Source organism: Nannospalax galili, unplaced genomic scaffold, assembly GCF_000622305.1.
Source record: "Nannospalax galili isolate Female #2095 unplaced genomic scaffold, S.galili_v1.0 scaffold453, whole genome shotgun sequence".
Taxonomy (NCBI): Eukaryota; Metazoa; Chordata; class Mammalia; order Rodentia; family Spalacidae; genus Nannospalax; species Nannospalax galili.
Genome location: NW_008334081.1, coordinates 1,437,828 through 1,451,901, shown reverse-complemented (window position 1 = coordinate 1,451,901; position 14,074 = coordinate 1,437,828). Strand labels below are relative to the sequence as shown.

Below are 14,074 nucleotides of genomic sequence, written 5' to 3'. Positions count from 1 at the left end.
GGTAGGCTAGAATGTGCTTGAATATGAGCCACAAAGAATTTCTTTGTCCTGGCAATAATAGAAGACTGTATTTGAGAAAACACTTCATGTACTATACTATTAGAAGTTTTTATACCAGGAACACAATTTTTAATACAAAAGGCAGAAAATACATAAAAACTATCAGTATGAAGGTTAAACTCTTGATCTGGAAATCTTTGAAAAACTAAAGCAACAGCATGAAGTTCAGCGACCTGTGCTGAGGACTGAGAGGTGTGAACCACTACGGTGTTCCCATCAGCAACATAGGAGGCACTTCCATTGGAAGAGCCATCCGCGAAAATCAACAAAGCATTTGGCAAGGGAACAGAGCTTGTAACTTTAGGAAATATGAGATTAGCTCTTGATCTGGAAATCTTTGAAAAACTAAAGCAACAGCATGAAGTTCAGCGACCTGTGCTGAGGACTGAGAGGTGTGAACCACTACGGTGTTCCCATCAGCAACATAGGAGGCACTTCCATTGGAAGAGCCATCCGCGAAAATCAACAAAGCATTTGGCAAGGGAACAGAGCTTGTAACTTTAGGAAATATGAGATTAGTGGTTTGACAAAACTGCAGAAGCTTATGCTTAGGATAATGATTATCAGTAGAACCTGAATAATTAGCTAGGGCAATTCCCCAAGCATCAGAAGTTTGAAACAACCAATCAACCTGAGATTTACTAAAAGGAACTATGAGTTTAGTAGGTTCCTGCCCAAAGTACTTAGTAGATTCAGACCTGATGAGGTGAATCAAAGTTGATATAGCTTCAAAGTATGGAAGTAAGACTTTAGCAGGGGAGACAGGCAAGTGGATGCATAATAATGGACCACCCTGCCATAAAACAGCTGTGGGAGTATGTTTGGTAGCAAAGACATAAGCCTCCCAAGGCTCATTATAATTGATATAGCATAACTGCTGTTCAGTAATAGCAGATTCAACCTTTTCCAATGCATTACGTGCCTCTGGCATAAGTTCCCTCAGTAGTGATGCAGGATCAGAATTTTTTACTAGAATCTGAAATAAGGGGCATAAATCATGGGTTGTGAGTTTTAGATAAGGGCATAACCAAGTAATGTCTCCCAATAATTTTTGAAAATCATTAAGAGTTTTTAAATTATCTTTTTTGATCTGAATCTTTTGAGGTTTGATTTCCTAAGGATAAAGAACATGACCCAAATAAGAATAAGGAGGGTGTCTCTGCACCTTTTCAGGAGCTATTTGTAAGCCAAATTGTTGTAAAGCTTCCTGGATGGAAAGAAAAACCTGTAGAAGCAAATCCTCATCTTGATGAGCTAGTAAGATATCATCCATGTAATGAATAATGTACACTTGTTTAAAAGACTCACGCACCTTCTGAATGGTGCGAGCCACAAATTTCTGACACAAAGTAGGACTGTTAGCCATGCCTTGAGGCAAGACCACCCATTGATATCTCTTTAGAGGCTCTTTAAAGTTAGCTGAGGGTACGCTAAAAGCGAATCTTTTGCAATCCTGGGGTGCTAGTGGAATAGTATAAAAGCAACCTTTTAGATCTAAAATAATTTTATGAGTATCTTGAGGTACAGCAGAAGGCAAGGGTAAGCCTGGTTGTAAAGCTCCCACAGATTCCATAGTTTTATTAATTTTTCTAAGGTCTTGTAATAATCTCCATTTACCAGATTTTTTTATGACAAAGATAGGAGAATTTCATGGTGAATTAGAGGGCACGATATGTCCTGCGCTGAGTTGTTCCTGAACTAGCTCCTCAACGGCAGCAATTTTTTCTATTGAGAGAGGCCACTGAGACACCCATACAGGGTCGTCTGATTTCCATAAGATTGGATCTACATGAGGTGCAGGCTGCTCAGCGACCTCAACTAAAAAAGCTGTGGGGTATCAAAGTGTGATGATGATTGGGAAGGCCCAGCTCCCATTTTGGACATAACATCTTGACCCCAAAGTTTGACAGGCAAGCCAGAAAGTGTGTAAGGAATAAACAGACCTTCATGTCCTTCATCATCCTGCCAATGAAGCTCATCACTACTTTGTTCTGGATTCATACTTTGCCCTATACCTTGTAGATGAGTGATAATAGGCTTGGGCCACGATTTAGGCCAATGCTGTTCTGAGATTACAGACACATCTGCACCGGTATCCAGCAAACCTATGAAGCATTTGCCATTAATGGTTAAACTTAATTCTGGCCGATTTTTGTGAATTTTCTGAATCCAAAAGGTATCAGAGGACTTTAAGCCTCGAGTTCTTTTAGTTCTTTTTAGTGAGGGAAACAAGGGAAGCAAGATTAACTGGGCTACATTTTGTCCTTGTTGAATTACAGAAATCTTTGAAGGCGAATGTAGCATAATCTTTATTTCTCCCTGATAATTTGCATCAATGATTCCAGGAGAGACTGATACTCCTGACATAGACATGCTATTGGTGCCTAATATTACACCTATTGATCCTGGAGGCACAGGACCAAAAACTGTTGGTAAGGCTTGCATACCCGTTTCTGGAGTAATTACTGCATAAATGGAGGAACTGAGATTTAACTCTGAATCACCTGATTGTGCTTGGCGTAGTTCTGAAATGGATTGTTTCCCTTCTGAAATGCCCCATATTGTCTGGGGGCCTGAGGCTGGCCCCTCCTCCCATTTCCCAGAAGAGGTCCAGTCTGATTTTGAGATCCAGCACGAAAACGCCTAGGAGGACCTTTCCCTCATTTGTAATTAGAATTACCGCGAGGGCAGTGATTTTGAAAGTTTCCAGGTTGGCCACATTTAAAACATCTTTTCTTACCGTGCTGTTGGACTAAGACATCTTTCATAGGTTTGTTTTGCAGAGCAGCAACATTTCCACCCACAAACACAAGCAGGGAGAGAACTGGAAGGGAAGTGAGCTGTAAACTCTCAAAGCTCACCCCAGTGACAAACATCCTATAGTGAAGACAAACAGGGCCCCAAACTGGGGCCCAAGTATTCAAATACACGAGCTTATGGCTGAAATTTCTCGTTCAAACCACCACAGTAGGAGAGAAGCAGTCTGGTCTCCGCTGGCCAGGTCAGCAACGCCCCTTGCTTTTGCTACCTCACAGGCATTGTAGTGCTGCAGCTGTGTCCAAGTTCGGACTTTCACCACCTCTGAGTCCCTCTCTACGTGAGATCATTACCTTCTATTGCTCTCAATTTCACACAAATTTCACTTTGTTTGTGGAATCTGCTGGTGAATGGCGATGAGGTTGCTTCCTATTTTTCTATTATTTATGAACAATACAGAAACAAACAAACTTAGGAAGGGGACACAGGAGGCAGTTGGCCAGCATCCTGAGTGACAGTGATAAAGGAAAAGCCCAACTCTGTGCTATCATTGATTATTCATTGAGTATAAACTATGTTGAGAGACAGAATGCATGAAATTTTGTGGAGAGAATGGGGTGCAGCTGGGGGAGGGGTCTAAATATGATTAATATTTATTGTATGAAATGCAAAAAATTCAATAAAAATATACACTAAAAATAAAGTTGAATGCCGACCTTTACCCTCCGTGAACATGATTTATCTTGTTTACCCAGACATCCTAAATGCTCATCAGTATCATCTGAAATATTCCTTTTCCTGTAAACTGATAATTAAAGCTCCATAGGGTCTTCTTGTCTTATTTGTTTATACCCGCCTCTGCACGGGTAGGTCAATCTCACTGATTGGAAGTAAGAGACAGTTAAACCCTTGTCTTGCCTTTCATACAAGTCCCTAATTAAGGAACAAGTGATAGAAAAATTCATGTTTTAAATTTGTTAGATGTTGCATAGTCAGTACCACTAATATTGTAGACAGAATGTTCTTTTTTGGGTTTTATATTTTAATGCTACCTTTTCTTATAAAAGAGTAATACATCATGAAATGGCTTCAAGACAGACAGAAACCTCAGTGGAAAGAAGGAGTGGATCAGTGTGCCCCTGATGTGTGGACATGGCGAATGTCAGAAGTGGCTGTGTGCACCAGCTGTGAAGACCAGCTTCCTTTATAGGTGATCCATGGCTGTGGGGGAAAATGGAAGTTGGTACTGCATCAAGCCATGCATGAAAATCTAGTTCTCATGAATAAATACATGGTAGAACACTGAAGGAATCTCAGGGTTGTAGGCAGCTGCTCAGTTTCCAAGGATGTGAGGTTGTGTGTGACTAGTGTAGGCAAAGGTTTCTCTCAGCACAACACAGAGGTATTAACCAAAAACAGATTAATAAGCCAAAAACATTCAGCATAAAAACTTTTGTTGAGCAAAAGACAGATAAGAAACATAAGCTACAAAGTGAAGATGGTATTGGAAAATCCTGTAATCAACATATAGTCATATCCAGAAGATGTAAAGAGCTCATGAAAATCAATGACACAGAGGACATGGTAAAAACATGTGAACACTGAATGCACAAAGTGGCCACTAGACTCACGAGAGGAGTGCCACTTCATTAGCCAACAGGAAATGTAAATTACACATGGGGAGTGTCCAGACAATCACTAAAATTAAATCTAGCAGCTTCCACAATGATTAGTTTCTGTATACCCCATAAAAGCAAGTATACTAGCAGAAACTTCCAACAAAAACTCATTCTTTACAGAGAAAGATGACATATCAATGAGGCCACGGGACCGTTATCCTGGTGTTCTCACATCCATACAGCCATGCGAATCATGCAGCCATCACTATACAGAAGCACATGGATCAATGTTATGAAGATAATGTTGAGTACCAGAAGTCAACAACAAGGACAAACAGCATGGGACACTGGGACTGCTCCCAGCAGGCAGTGGGAACTGTGTTCAGAGCCTGGTAAAGGGGTTGTCTTGGGGAAGAAGGCCTGGGATGCATGGAGGATATTGTGGTAATGTGTACCTATTTAGGCCAGAGTGTTGGAGCACTCCTGCATTGTGAGTGTAAGATGTTTTGATTTGAACACACACACACACACACACACACATGCACACGCACACACACACAGAGACATATTCACCAGCACACTCATTTCATACATCTCACATTGTGAGTGTAAGATGTTTTGATTTGAACACACACACACACACACACACATGCACACACACACACACACAGAGACATATTCACCAGCACACTCATTTCATACATCTCGGCTTTCATGAGAGAGGTACTACATGTCTGATCTGGGCCTCTTTGGGCCATAAAAGTCATCATGGAGAATACTTGGCAATGAGTTTGGAGTTATTTTATAGGGGTTTAAATTTTTTAATTTATGTGTATGTTTGTGTGTCTGCCTATTAGTATTCCCACATGCATGAATTTTCCACAGAGACCACAAGTGGGCATCAAATTCCATGGACCTTAAGTTAGAGAAAGATTTGAAGTAAGTGATGTGGGTTCAGAGAACTGAATTCTGGTCCTCTGCAAGAGCAGTTCTAGTTTGCTTTCAATTGCTGTGACGAATCATTCTGACCAAAACCAACTTGGGGAGGAAAGGGTTTACTTGGCTTACATCTCCGAGGTCACAGTTCATCACTGTGGGAGGCCAAGGTAGGAACTCAGGACAGGCAGGAGCGGAAGATCAGGCCATGGAGGTGCTCACTGGCTTGCTTCCCTGGCCTGTAATCAACCTACTTTCTTATACAATACAGAACCACCTGCCCGGGGATGGCATCACCCCCCAGGGGGATGGTCCCTCCCATATCACTTAACAATCACCTGGCCGCAGGCCAGTGCAGTGGAAGAAATTCCCCAATTGAGGCTTCCTCTACCCAGGTGTGTCAAGTTGACAACTAAAGCTATCCAGCACAATTGACCCTTTGTCAACTTGATGCACAAACACATCGCTTTCCACACAAGCTCGCCATCTCTTATCTCCAAGGTACGATGTTAATATTAATATCACAACATAAAACAGTACAACTTTAAAAGTCCCACAGTCCTTAAAAAAGCTCAAATGCTTTAACAGTTCCAAGTCTCTTTTAAAAGTCTCTCAACTGTGGGCTCCGGCAGAATAAAAACCAGTGCTGTTCTGGTGCTGCAACCTAGCAAGAGCGCACGGCCTCAGAGGCCATGGATTGTAGAGAGACCCTGAGGCTCTCGTATCCACAGACGAATGCAATCTCTTACTATGGGAAGAATGACTCCTTAAATTTACAGACAAGTATCTCAGTCACCACCTATCAAAGTAACTTCTTTTTCAACAGAGATTATTACAGAGTTACATCACTGGTCACACACAGAGATTCCCCGTGAATTGCCCAAGCCTAAGTGGCACATCTACGATGAAACCTCTACACCTAAGGCTCATGGAACATAGAAGAAGGGATGAAGAGAACACTAACGCATCTTTCAATTCTCATCAATGAAGTTCCCTCATGCAACAAAGGGCCAGGAACAAAAAAGGCCACAAATGGCCAAAACACAGAGAATAAGAGTTCGCAGAGTGTGGGTCCTCGGACAGGTCTTCTATATTGAGGTCCACCCGCCCAGTGCTCAGGGGCCATTGCAGAAGAGGGGGCAGAAAGATTGTAAGAGCCAGGGAGGAGGTACATGACCACATGGAAATAGTCCTACAGGTGCCTGGGACCTGCTCATACAAACCTACAGCAATGGTGTCAGCATGCACAAGACCCAGGCAAACAGGCAGACAAAAACCCAGCACAGAACTGTGGAAATGAACAGCAAGTCCCAATCTTAGTCAAAGAATTCTTGGCAGCTGATTAGTGCTGAGTGAGGAAGAGCTGATCTTCTTGAAGGGAGAGACTCTAGATAGGCTGACTAAACCCCAGTGGATGAACTTGCACTGAGGGACATCTCAGGACACTAACTTTACATAATAGGCCTTAATACAAATGACAGACTGTATGAACTCCAGTTGGGGGGCGTCTTTGGGAGGGTGTATATGTACAAAATATACAAAAATTCAATAAAAATATTTAAAATTACTGTTTTATTTCAAAGGGAAGACTTGGGCACACTTAAGCAAAACCAAAGTCCAGCAAAGAAGCTCAGGGCTGGACATCTGGGATTCACTCACGATCTCCTGGGCTCCAAAGGGCGTGGGCAGCTCCACTGCTCTGGTTCTGCCATTCACAGCACACACAGCTTGTCTGGCAGTCTCAAGCCAGCTCCACTCCAGACCTGCTGCTGCTCTTGGTGGTCGTCCCGTGATTGTGGCATCTCCAGTATGCTGGGGTCTCCACTGGAAACAGCTACACCTTCACCAATGGCCTCTTCTTGCCTCTTGGGGTGCAAAGCCTCAGGTTTTCTCCATGATCCCTTCAATCCTGGGGTCTTCACTGAAACGGAAGCTGCCCTTTCACCTATGGCCTTTCCTGGCCTCTCAGGGTGCCAAGCCTCAGCTGCTCTCTGTGACCCCTTCACGCTTTCAACACCAGAACCATGCAGGAGACTCTTACACATTACCATGTCCTGCTTCCAGCTTGAAATGCAGACTTGGGCCCCCTGTGGATCATAGCTTCTGTGTGCTGACCCTAAGGAAATACTTCCCAGAAGATTTCACCTCGCAGTTGATGGTGCTGGTGTCTTGTTACTTACAGTTGATTTTTTATTTAGGCAGTTTGTAATGACAGTCATATGGGAGACCCCTCATGTCCACAATGGTTTCTTCCTTGTGTTCTCCCTTCTCCTTTCCTGCTTGGCCAGACTTGGTTTTCCATTCCAGGATTGTTTTGTGGTCTTCGTCCAGCTTTAGTCTGGTGATGACCACCTTGCTGGGGTGAATGCCCGCGTGGACAGTTGTGCCATTAGCCTTTTCCACTGCACCGGCTCAATGTAGATGACATAGTTCTTCCTGTAAACCTGGGTCACTTTGCCAATCTGCTGAACTTTGCAGTGCCCTCGTACAACCTGAAGTTGATCACCCTTTCGAATGGTCATAGTCCGAACATTGTACTTCTGTCTCAGCTCCTCGGAAGGAAGGGAGGACACAATCTTCCTCCAAATGTGAGAAGGTGCATTGAAATGCTTTCCTGGTTCTTGCTTTGGTCAGAAGTCACAAAGGCATTGAACTTCATTTTGGCTTGTGCTGATTTAGTGATGGTTGCAAAAGGGAAGAGCCACAGTTGATTTTTCAGCTTCAGCTAACCAGCATCAATTGTCCAGGAAAGCAAAGGTTTAACTTCAGTGGTTCTGGTCTCTTCTTAATCACAACTCATTCTTCAGCCTCAGCCAACCAGAAATCACAGATTCTCAATTCAAAATAGCACACAAACATCCCTGATAATCTTTACTTCCCTTTGAAGCTTCAGAAGTCAGGCCTCCATCATCTACCTCTTTCAGCAGAACTGTTCCAAGCTCCACAGTGTTGACTCACTAAGCTCTAAGAACCCAATGACTTTTCCAGCCTAAAGTTCCAAACACTTCCACAATCATGTTCCACAAACAATTGGGTCAGGCCCATCACAGCAGTACCCCGCTCTCAGTACCAATTTCTGTTCTAGTTTCCTTTTGATTGCTGTGACAAAACACTGACCAATACCAACTTGGGGAGGAAAGAGTTTTTTGGCTTATAGCTCCCAGGTCGCAGTTCATTACTGGCAGCCAGTTCAATGGACTCAATTCCCCAACTGATGACCCTCTAACCAGCACAAGCAGCAAATACTTTAATCACTGAGCTCTCTCTCCAGCCCTGAAAATTATTTAAAATAAATCTTGTCTCAGCGATGTGGAATAAACTGAGAAAGAAAGAAGAAACAGGAGTCCATGGATGCTCATGGAGGGTCACCAAGACGTGACCACCCCTAAATCTGGTGAGAGCGGGGTTGGGGGCTTATTCAGAATTTTTAACATTCTCGTCCAAAACTGGGTCAAAGATATACACCAAGCACTAATATTTATTTCTTTCACAGAAAAAGAAAATCTGTTTTTTCACACCACCTAGACATTATCTCTCTCCCTGTCTAACCCTCCCTCCTCCCTCCCCAGTTAAAGTGCCTCCATTTTCCCCATTTCATCCTTGATAATACCCGTCTCCTAGTAGCCTTGCTTTCTTGAGCGCCTTCTTCCACTTTAAATCCATGGTCCTTTGGATGCCCTTCCCTCCTCCCTTCTCTGTTGATTACCCTCCTTTCCCCTATTTACCTCTTGGTGACATTGAACCCCTGCTAGCCCCCTCTCTTGGGCTCTTTCTTTCCCTTTACCTCCATGGTTCCTTTCCATTTTCCTGGTTCCTATGGTTACATCAGGATATGTACTCACTTAGAAGGATTCGGTACTAAGATCTACAGATATGGCCACAGTTTCATCAAACTGGGTAAGATGAAATCTTAAAGTGGTTTTAATTTGCATTTCCTTAATTACAAAGGATATTGAGCACTTTTTTAGTCTAAGTTCCACCTTTATTTTTTTTAACCTTTACAAAATTTTATTGAGAATTTCATCCGTACATATAAGATATTTTGATCAAATCCATGCCCACTCCCTCCCCTCCAACATTCCCCCTTCCGAAGAGGTGACCCTAAAATCTTTTAAGGATTAGAGACAACCTCCCAAATACTTTTTGACATTTTTGCCCTTTGGAACAGAGTATGTTGCTGAGGCCCAAGGACATTGTGAGTTTTAGCCAGGAAAACTGGCTACTTTTCTTTGGTGTCTTTTTACCCTAACTGCCTAGCCAATTCCTACCTCCTGTTCTTATCACATCATCCTCTGAAGGGGTTACCCAAATTGCTTTTTAAAATGTTTCTTAGACATTTTTATTTCTGTCCAGAGGGAAATGTGTTATTTTAAAAGCCCACTGAGAAATACACATTCAATATCTGTACATGAGTACATGTGTCTAGTTGAAGGTTATGTAACAAGGAACACAGTCCCAGTGAGGAGAAACCTCCCTTCCAGTTGTTGGTTATCGCAGTCCAAGAGTCTCCCAAAATTGCACAGGCTATTGTCACAGCCCTTGATTAGTTTCCAGAACTTGAAGGTAAGACCACTCATCAAAGAATCTTTTTTTGCAACTGATGGAGGATTATTACAGATTTCTCCAACTGGTCACACATAGAGAATAAGTTGTCTGAGAGATGACCAGCCCTAAGTGACACATCCACAGTGGAACCCCTACACCTAAGACTCACAGAACATAGTGGAACAGGGGGTAGAGAGAATACTAATATATCCCTCTCACCAGTGGAAGCTTCCTCATGCAACAGAGGGTGATGAACACAGAAGGCCACAACTGGCCAAAGTCTAGAGAATAAAAGACTGCAGACCACATATGTCTGGTTAGGGCTCATATTAAACTTCACCAATCCACAGCTCAGGGACAATTGCAGAAGAGGAAGCAGAAAGATTGTAAGAGCCAGGGGTGGCCATGGTGATAAGGAAATAGTCTTCCAGTCTTCTGGGAACTTGCTCACATGAACTTACCACAATGGTGACAACATGCACAAGCCCCATGTAAGCTCGATCAGACAAAAAGCAGCATAGAGTTGGGGAAATGGACAGGATGCCACTTAGCTGAGCAACTATTGGCAGCTGATCCCTGCTGGGTGAGGGAGAGTCTGTCTTTTTAAGGGAGTGACTCTGGACAGGCTGAACAGACTCCAGTGGAGGAACTCACACTGAGGGACATCTGGGTACACAAACTTGATTCAGTAGGTCTTAACATATATGACAGACTGCAGGAAATCCTGTGGGTGGGCTATGGGGGGGGTGCAGGGCAGGAGTCTAAATAGGATTAAGATCTAATGTATGAAATACACAAAAATTCAATTAAAAACATACATTGAAAACAAAGAAAATCCATGAATTCCAAGAAAGGCGAACCACATACACTATGCCACCTGGTGGAAAGTGATTTTGGACTCGCTCCACCTCTCATGCTTGTTTTCTAGGTAAAGCACAAACCCTAGGCTTTCTGTTTAGTTAATGCCTGGCCTGTGATGTACTTTCAAGAAAGACTGAAGAATGAGTTAATGGAAAGATCACCGAGGAATGAATTCCTCAAAGCACACTGTCTCTCCTGGGAGACTGTCTTCCTTCCCACTCTAGAACGGTCAATCATCTGCAACCGTCCTTCACAAGGCTGTGTCTGTGTCCCAGCCTCCTCAAGGCATCCTTCACATCCTTGTTCCGCAGACTGTAGATGAGGGGGTTGAGCATGGGGATGACCAGGGTGTAGAAGACAGAGACCACCTTGCCCTGCTCCATAGACTCCACAGCTCCTGGTTGCGCATACATGACAAACACAGTTCCATAAAACAAGGACACAGCTGTCATGTGGGAGCCACAGGTGGAGAAGACCTTGTGCCGCCCAGATCCCGAGTGCATCCTGAGGATGGTCACGGTGATGTAGCCATAGGAGATGAGGACCACAAGACTGGTACACACAATTATGAGCCCACAGATGCCAAACATGACAAGCTCATTGAGGGCTGTGTTGGCACAGGCAAGCCGGAGCAGGGGGGGCACGTCACAGAAGAAGTGGTCAATGCGGTTGGACCTGCAGAAGGGCAGCCGGAATGTGAGGCTGGTCTGCACGATGGAGTTCAGGCAGCCTCCACAGTAGGTGCCCAGAACCAGGCGGGCACGGGCAATGGGGCACATGGTCACAGGGTACCTCAAGGGACTGCAGATGGCCAGGAAGCGGTCATAGGCCATCACAGCCAAGAGGAAGCCCTCGGTGGTGACCAGCAGAGAGAAGAAGAAGAGCTGTGTGGCACAGGCCTCAAAACTGATGACTTTGGAGGAGAGGAAGATGGCCAGGGCTTTGGGGGCTATGGCAGAGGAGTAGCAGAGGTCAAGGAAGGACAGGTTCTTGAGGAAGAAGTACATGGGGGAGTGCAGGCGGGCATCCAGGGTGATGACCACGATCATGGTCAGGTTTCCCAGGATGGTCACCACATACAGGGCCAGGAAGACAGCAAAGAGCAGGGCCTGAGTCTCTGCACTGCCCCCAAATCCCACCAGCACAAACTCCCACAAGGGCACCAGTGAGAGGTTTCCATTTCTGTGGACTGGAAAGGCCATGAATGGGGACAGGTACAGAGAGGGCAGTGGGGGCAGAGAGGCAGCAGGCTTCACCCCCACAGTCACGTATCCTACGAAGCGATGAAACACATCAGTGACCCTCACCTCCTTGGTTCTCCTTCCAGAAGAGCCCACGTGGCTGAAAGGAAGTATTTTCTCTGAGTTACGTAAAGCCCTCCCTATACTCTGAAGATGCAGAGAAGCAATCCAAGCTGAGTGGCTCTCAAGACACAGCCAGCCTTTCGTGTCCCCACACCTGCCTCTGGGCCCTGTCCTCCCATCTCCACGGGATGCTCCTGAGCAGTGCCCTGGGTAGCGCTGTCTCCTGAGTCCTCCCGCACAACACACGTCTCATCTCACTAATCCACATGTTCATGAGGACCCCGTACCCTTCCACAAACTGAGCTGCGTGACCCCCTCCATTTCCAGGCTGGAAAGAGCAGAGAGCAGCCCTACCCAGAGGAGGGCATGCTGTCGTCTGTCCCCTGCCGTACCACTCACTCTGAGGATGGAACCCACTCACTCTGAGGACCGAACCCACTCACTCTGAGGACGGAACTCACTCACTCTGAGGACGGAACTCACTCACTCTTCTGAGGACGTACCACACTGTCCATCCTGTCAATTAATAGCCTATTAATATCTTGCTATACAATTGATTTGGACAAGGAGATAGTCCAAAACAGCAGCCTGGGTCTTAGACACATGTGGGACATGCTTGTAGCTCTCCATTTGGAGCCCACTGCTAGCTGTGCTCTGTACTCTGTCTTAGGCTTGGAGGACTTCAAAGATTTTGCTATTTCCTATTTGAAAACTAGACAGAGCTGGCCTCATCACCGAATGGCCTTTAGACCGTTCCTGGTCACTTTGTCGGTGATCATGGCACTGAAAACACAGGAAAGTCCTGAGTCAGGCTCATCTTGCTGTTAGTCCCCAGGAGGGACATGGAGGTTGCTATGTTGAGGAGCTCAGGAAGAATCGGGGTGTGTTGGGGGAGAAGGGCCATCGCCATCATCGTAGGGTCTCAGGGTTGTGCTCTGGTCAACCTGTGAGTGGACTGTTGTGCCATCTACTCTCACAGTTCACCCTCACACAGGAAAGACATGTATGTGGCCAGGAAAGGCCCATCTGAACCCCCCCCCATGCACTAGCTAGCCAACCTCCCTACTGCAAGCTCAACACACGCATAGAGTGGCCTTGTGCTCATGTTGACACAACCCCTGGGGGTCACAGTACTGAGCACACAGGCTTCCTTAGAGATAAGCACAATCTACACAGGAAGGCTGGTCCTTTGCTTCTCAATGAACAAGGACATGCATGATCTCCAGCTTGCAGAGGACACCCAGCTAGTCTAATGACACTTCTAGAATGAACTTCAAGGCTGAGGCGTGTGCTCTGCTGTGGGAGAGCAGGTGACAGTGACTGTACTCACCTTAGCTTGGCCCTCCTGGGCCAGCTCCATCATTGTCTTCTGTGAGCAGGTTGGATAAAGAGCTTCCGTTCACCTGTCTGCAGAATTAGAATTAGTATTCAGCAGGTACAGTCAGTGTGGACTCCCCCAGCATTGCTCATTCTGACCAGGACCAAGGCCAGGATTGATAAGAACAGGAAATACTGGGTCTGGAGAGATGGCTCAGTGGTTAAGAGTACTGGCTGCTCTTGCAGAGGATCCTGGTTCAGTTCTCAACACCCAGATGGTACCTTATGAGTGTCTATAATTCCAGTTCCAGGGGATCTGATGTCCTCTCCTGACTTCTGTGGGCATTGCGCAACACAGGTGCACTTACTTATGTATGTGCAGGCAATACGCTCATACACATAAAATAAAAATAATAAGAAAATATTTTTAAAATATTTTAAGAAACAAAATCATGGCCAGGCATGGTGGTGCACGCCTTTGATCCCAGCACTCAAGAGGCAGGGGCAGGTGGAGCTCTGTGAATTAGAGGCTAGCCTGGTCTACATAGCGAGTTCCAGGCCAACTGGAGCTACAGGGAGACCCTGTCTCAAAATACAAAAAAAAAAAGAAAGAAAGAAAGAAAGAAAGAAAGAAAGAAAGAAAGAAAGAAAGAAAGAAAGAAAGAAAGAAAGAAA

At 45.0% G+C, this 14,074-nt stretch overlaps 1 protein-coding gene and 1 pseudogene across 1 annotated transcript; both read right to left on the bottom strand.

Moving 5' to 3' along the window:
• Window positions 1-7,562: 7,562 nt before the first annotated feature.
• Window positions 7,563-8,031, bottom strand: LOC108490639 (annotated as a pseudogene).
• A 2,980-nt stretch (window positions 8,032-11,011) lies between these two features.
• LOC103730863 (olfactory receptor 12-like) lies at window positions 11,012-11,998 on the bottom strand. The gene has a single exon (XM_008829173.1). The coding sequence runs from the start codon at window positions 11,978-11,980 to the stop codon at window positions 11,012-11,014; it is 969 nt and encodes a 322-aa protein (XP_008827395.1). The 5' UTR covers window positions 11,981-11,998.
• Between the last annotated feature and the right edge of the window lie 2,076 nt (window positions 11,999-14,074).

Excerpts from the sequence above, each read along its gene's own strand:
- LOC103730863 (XM_008829173.1), bottom strand. The coding sequence starts at position 11,980 with ATGGCCTTTCCAGTCCACAGAAATGGAAACCTCTCACTGGTGCCCTTG.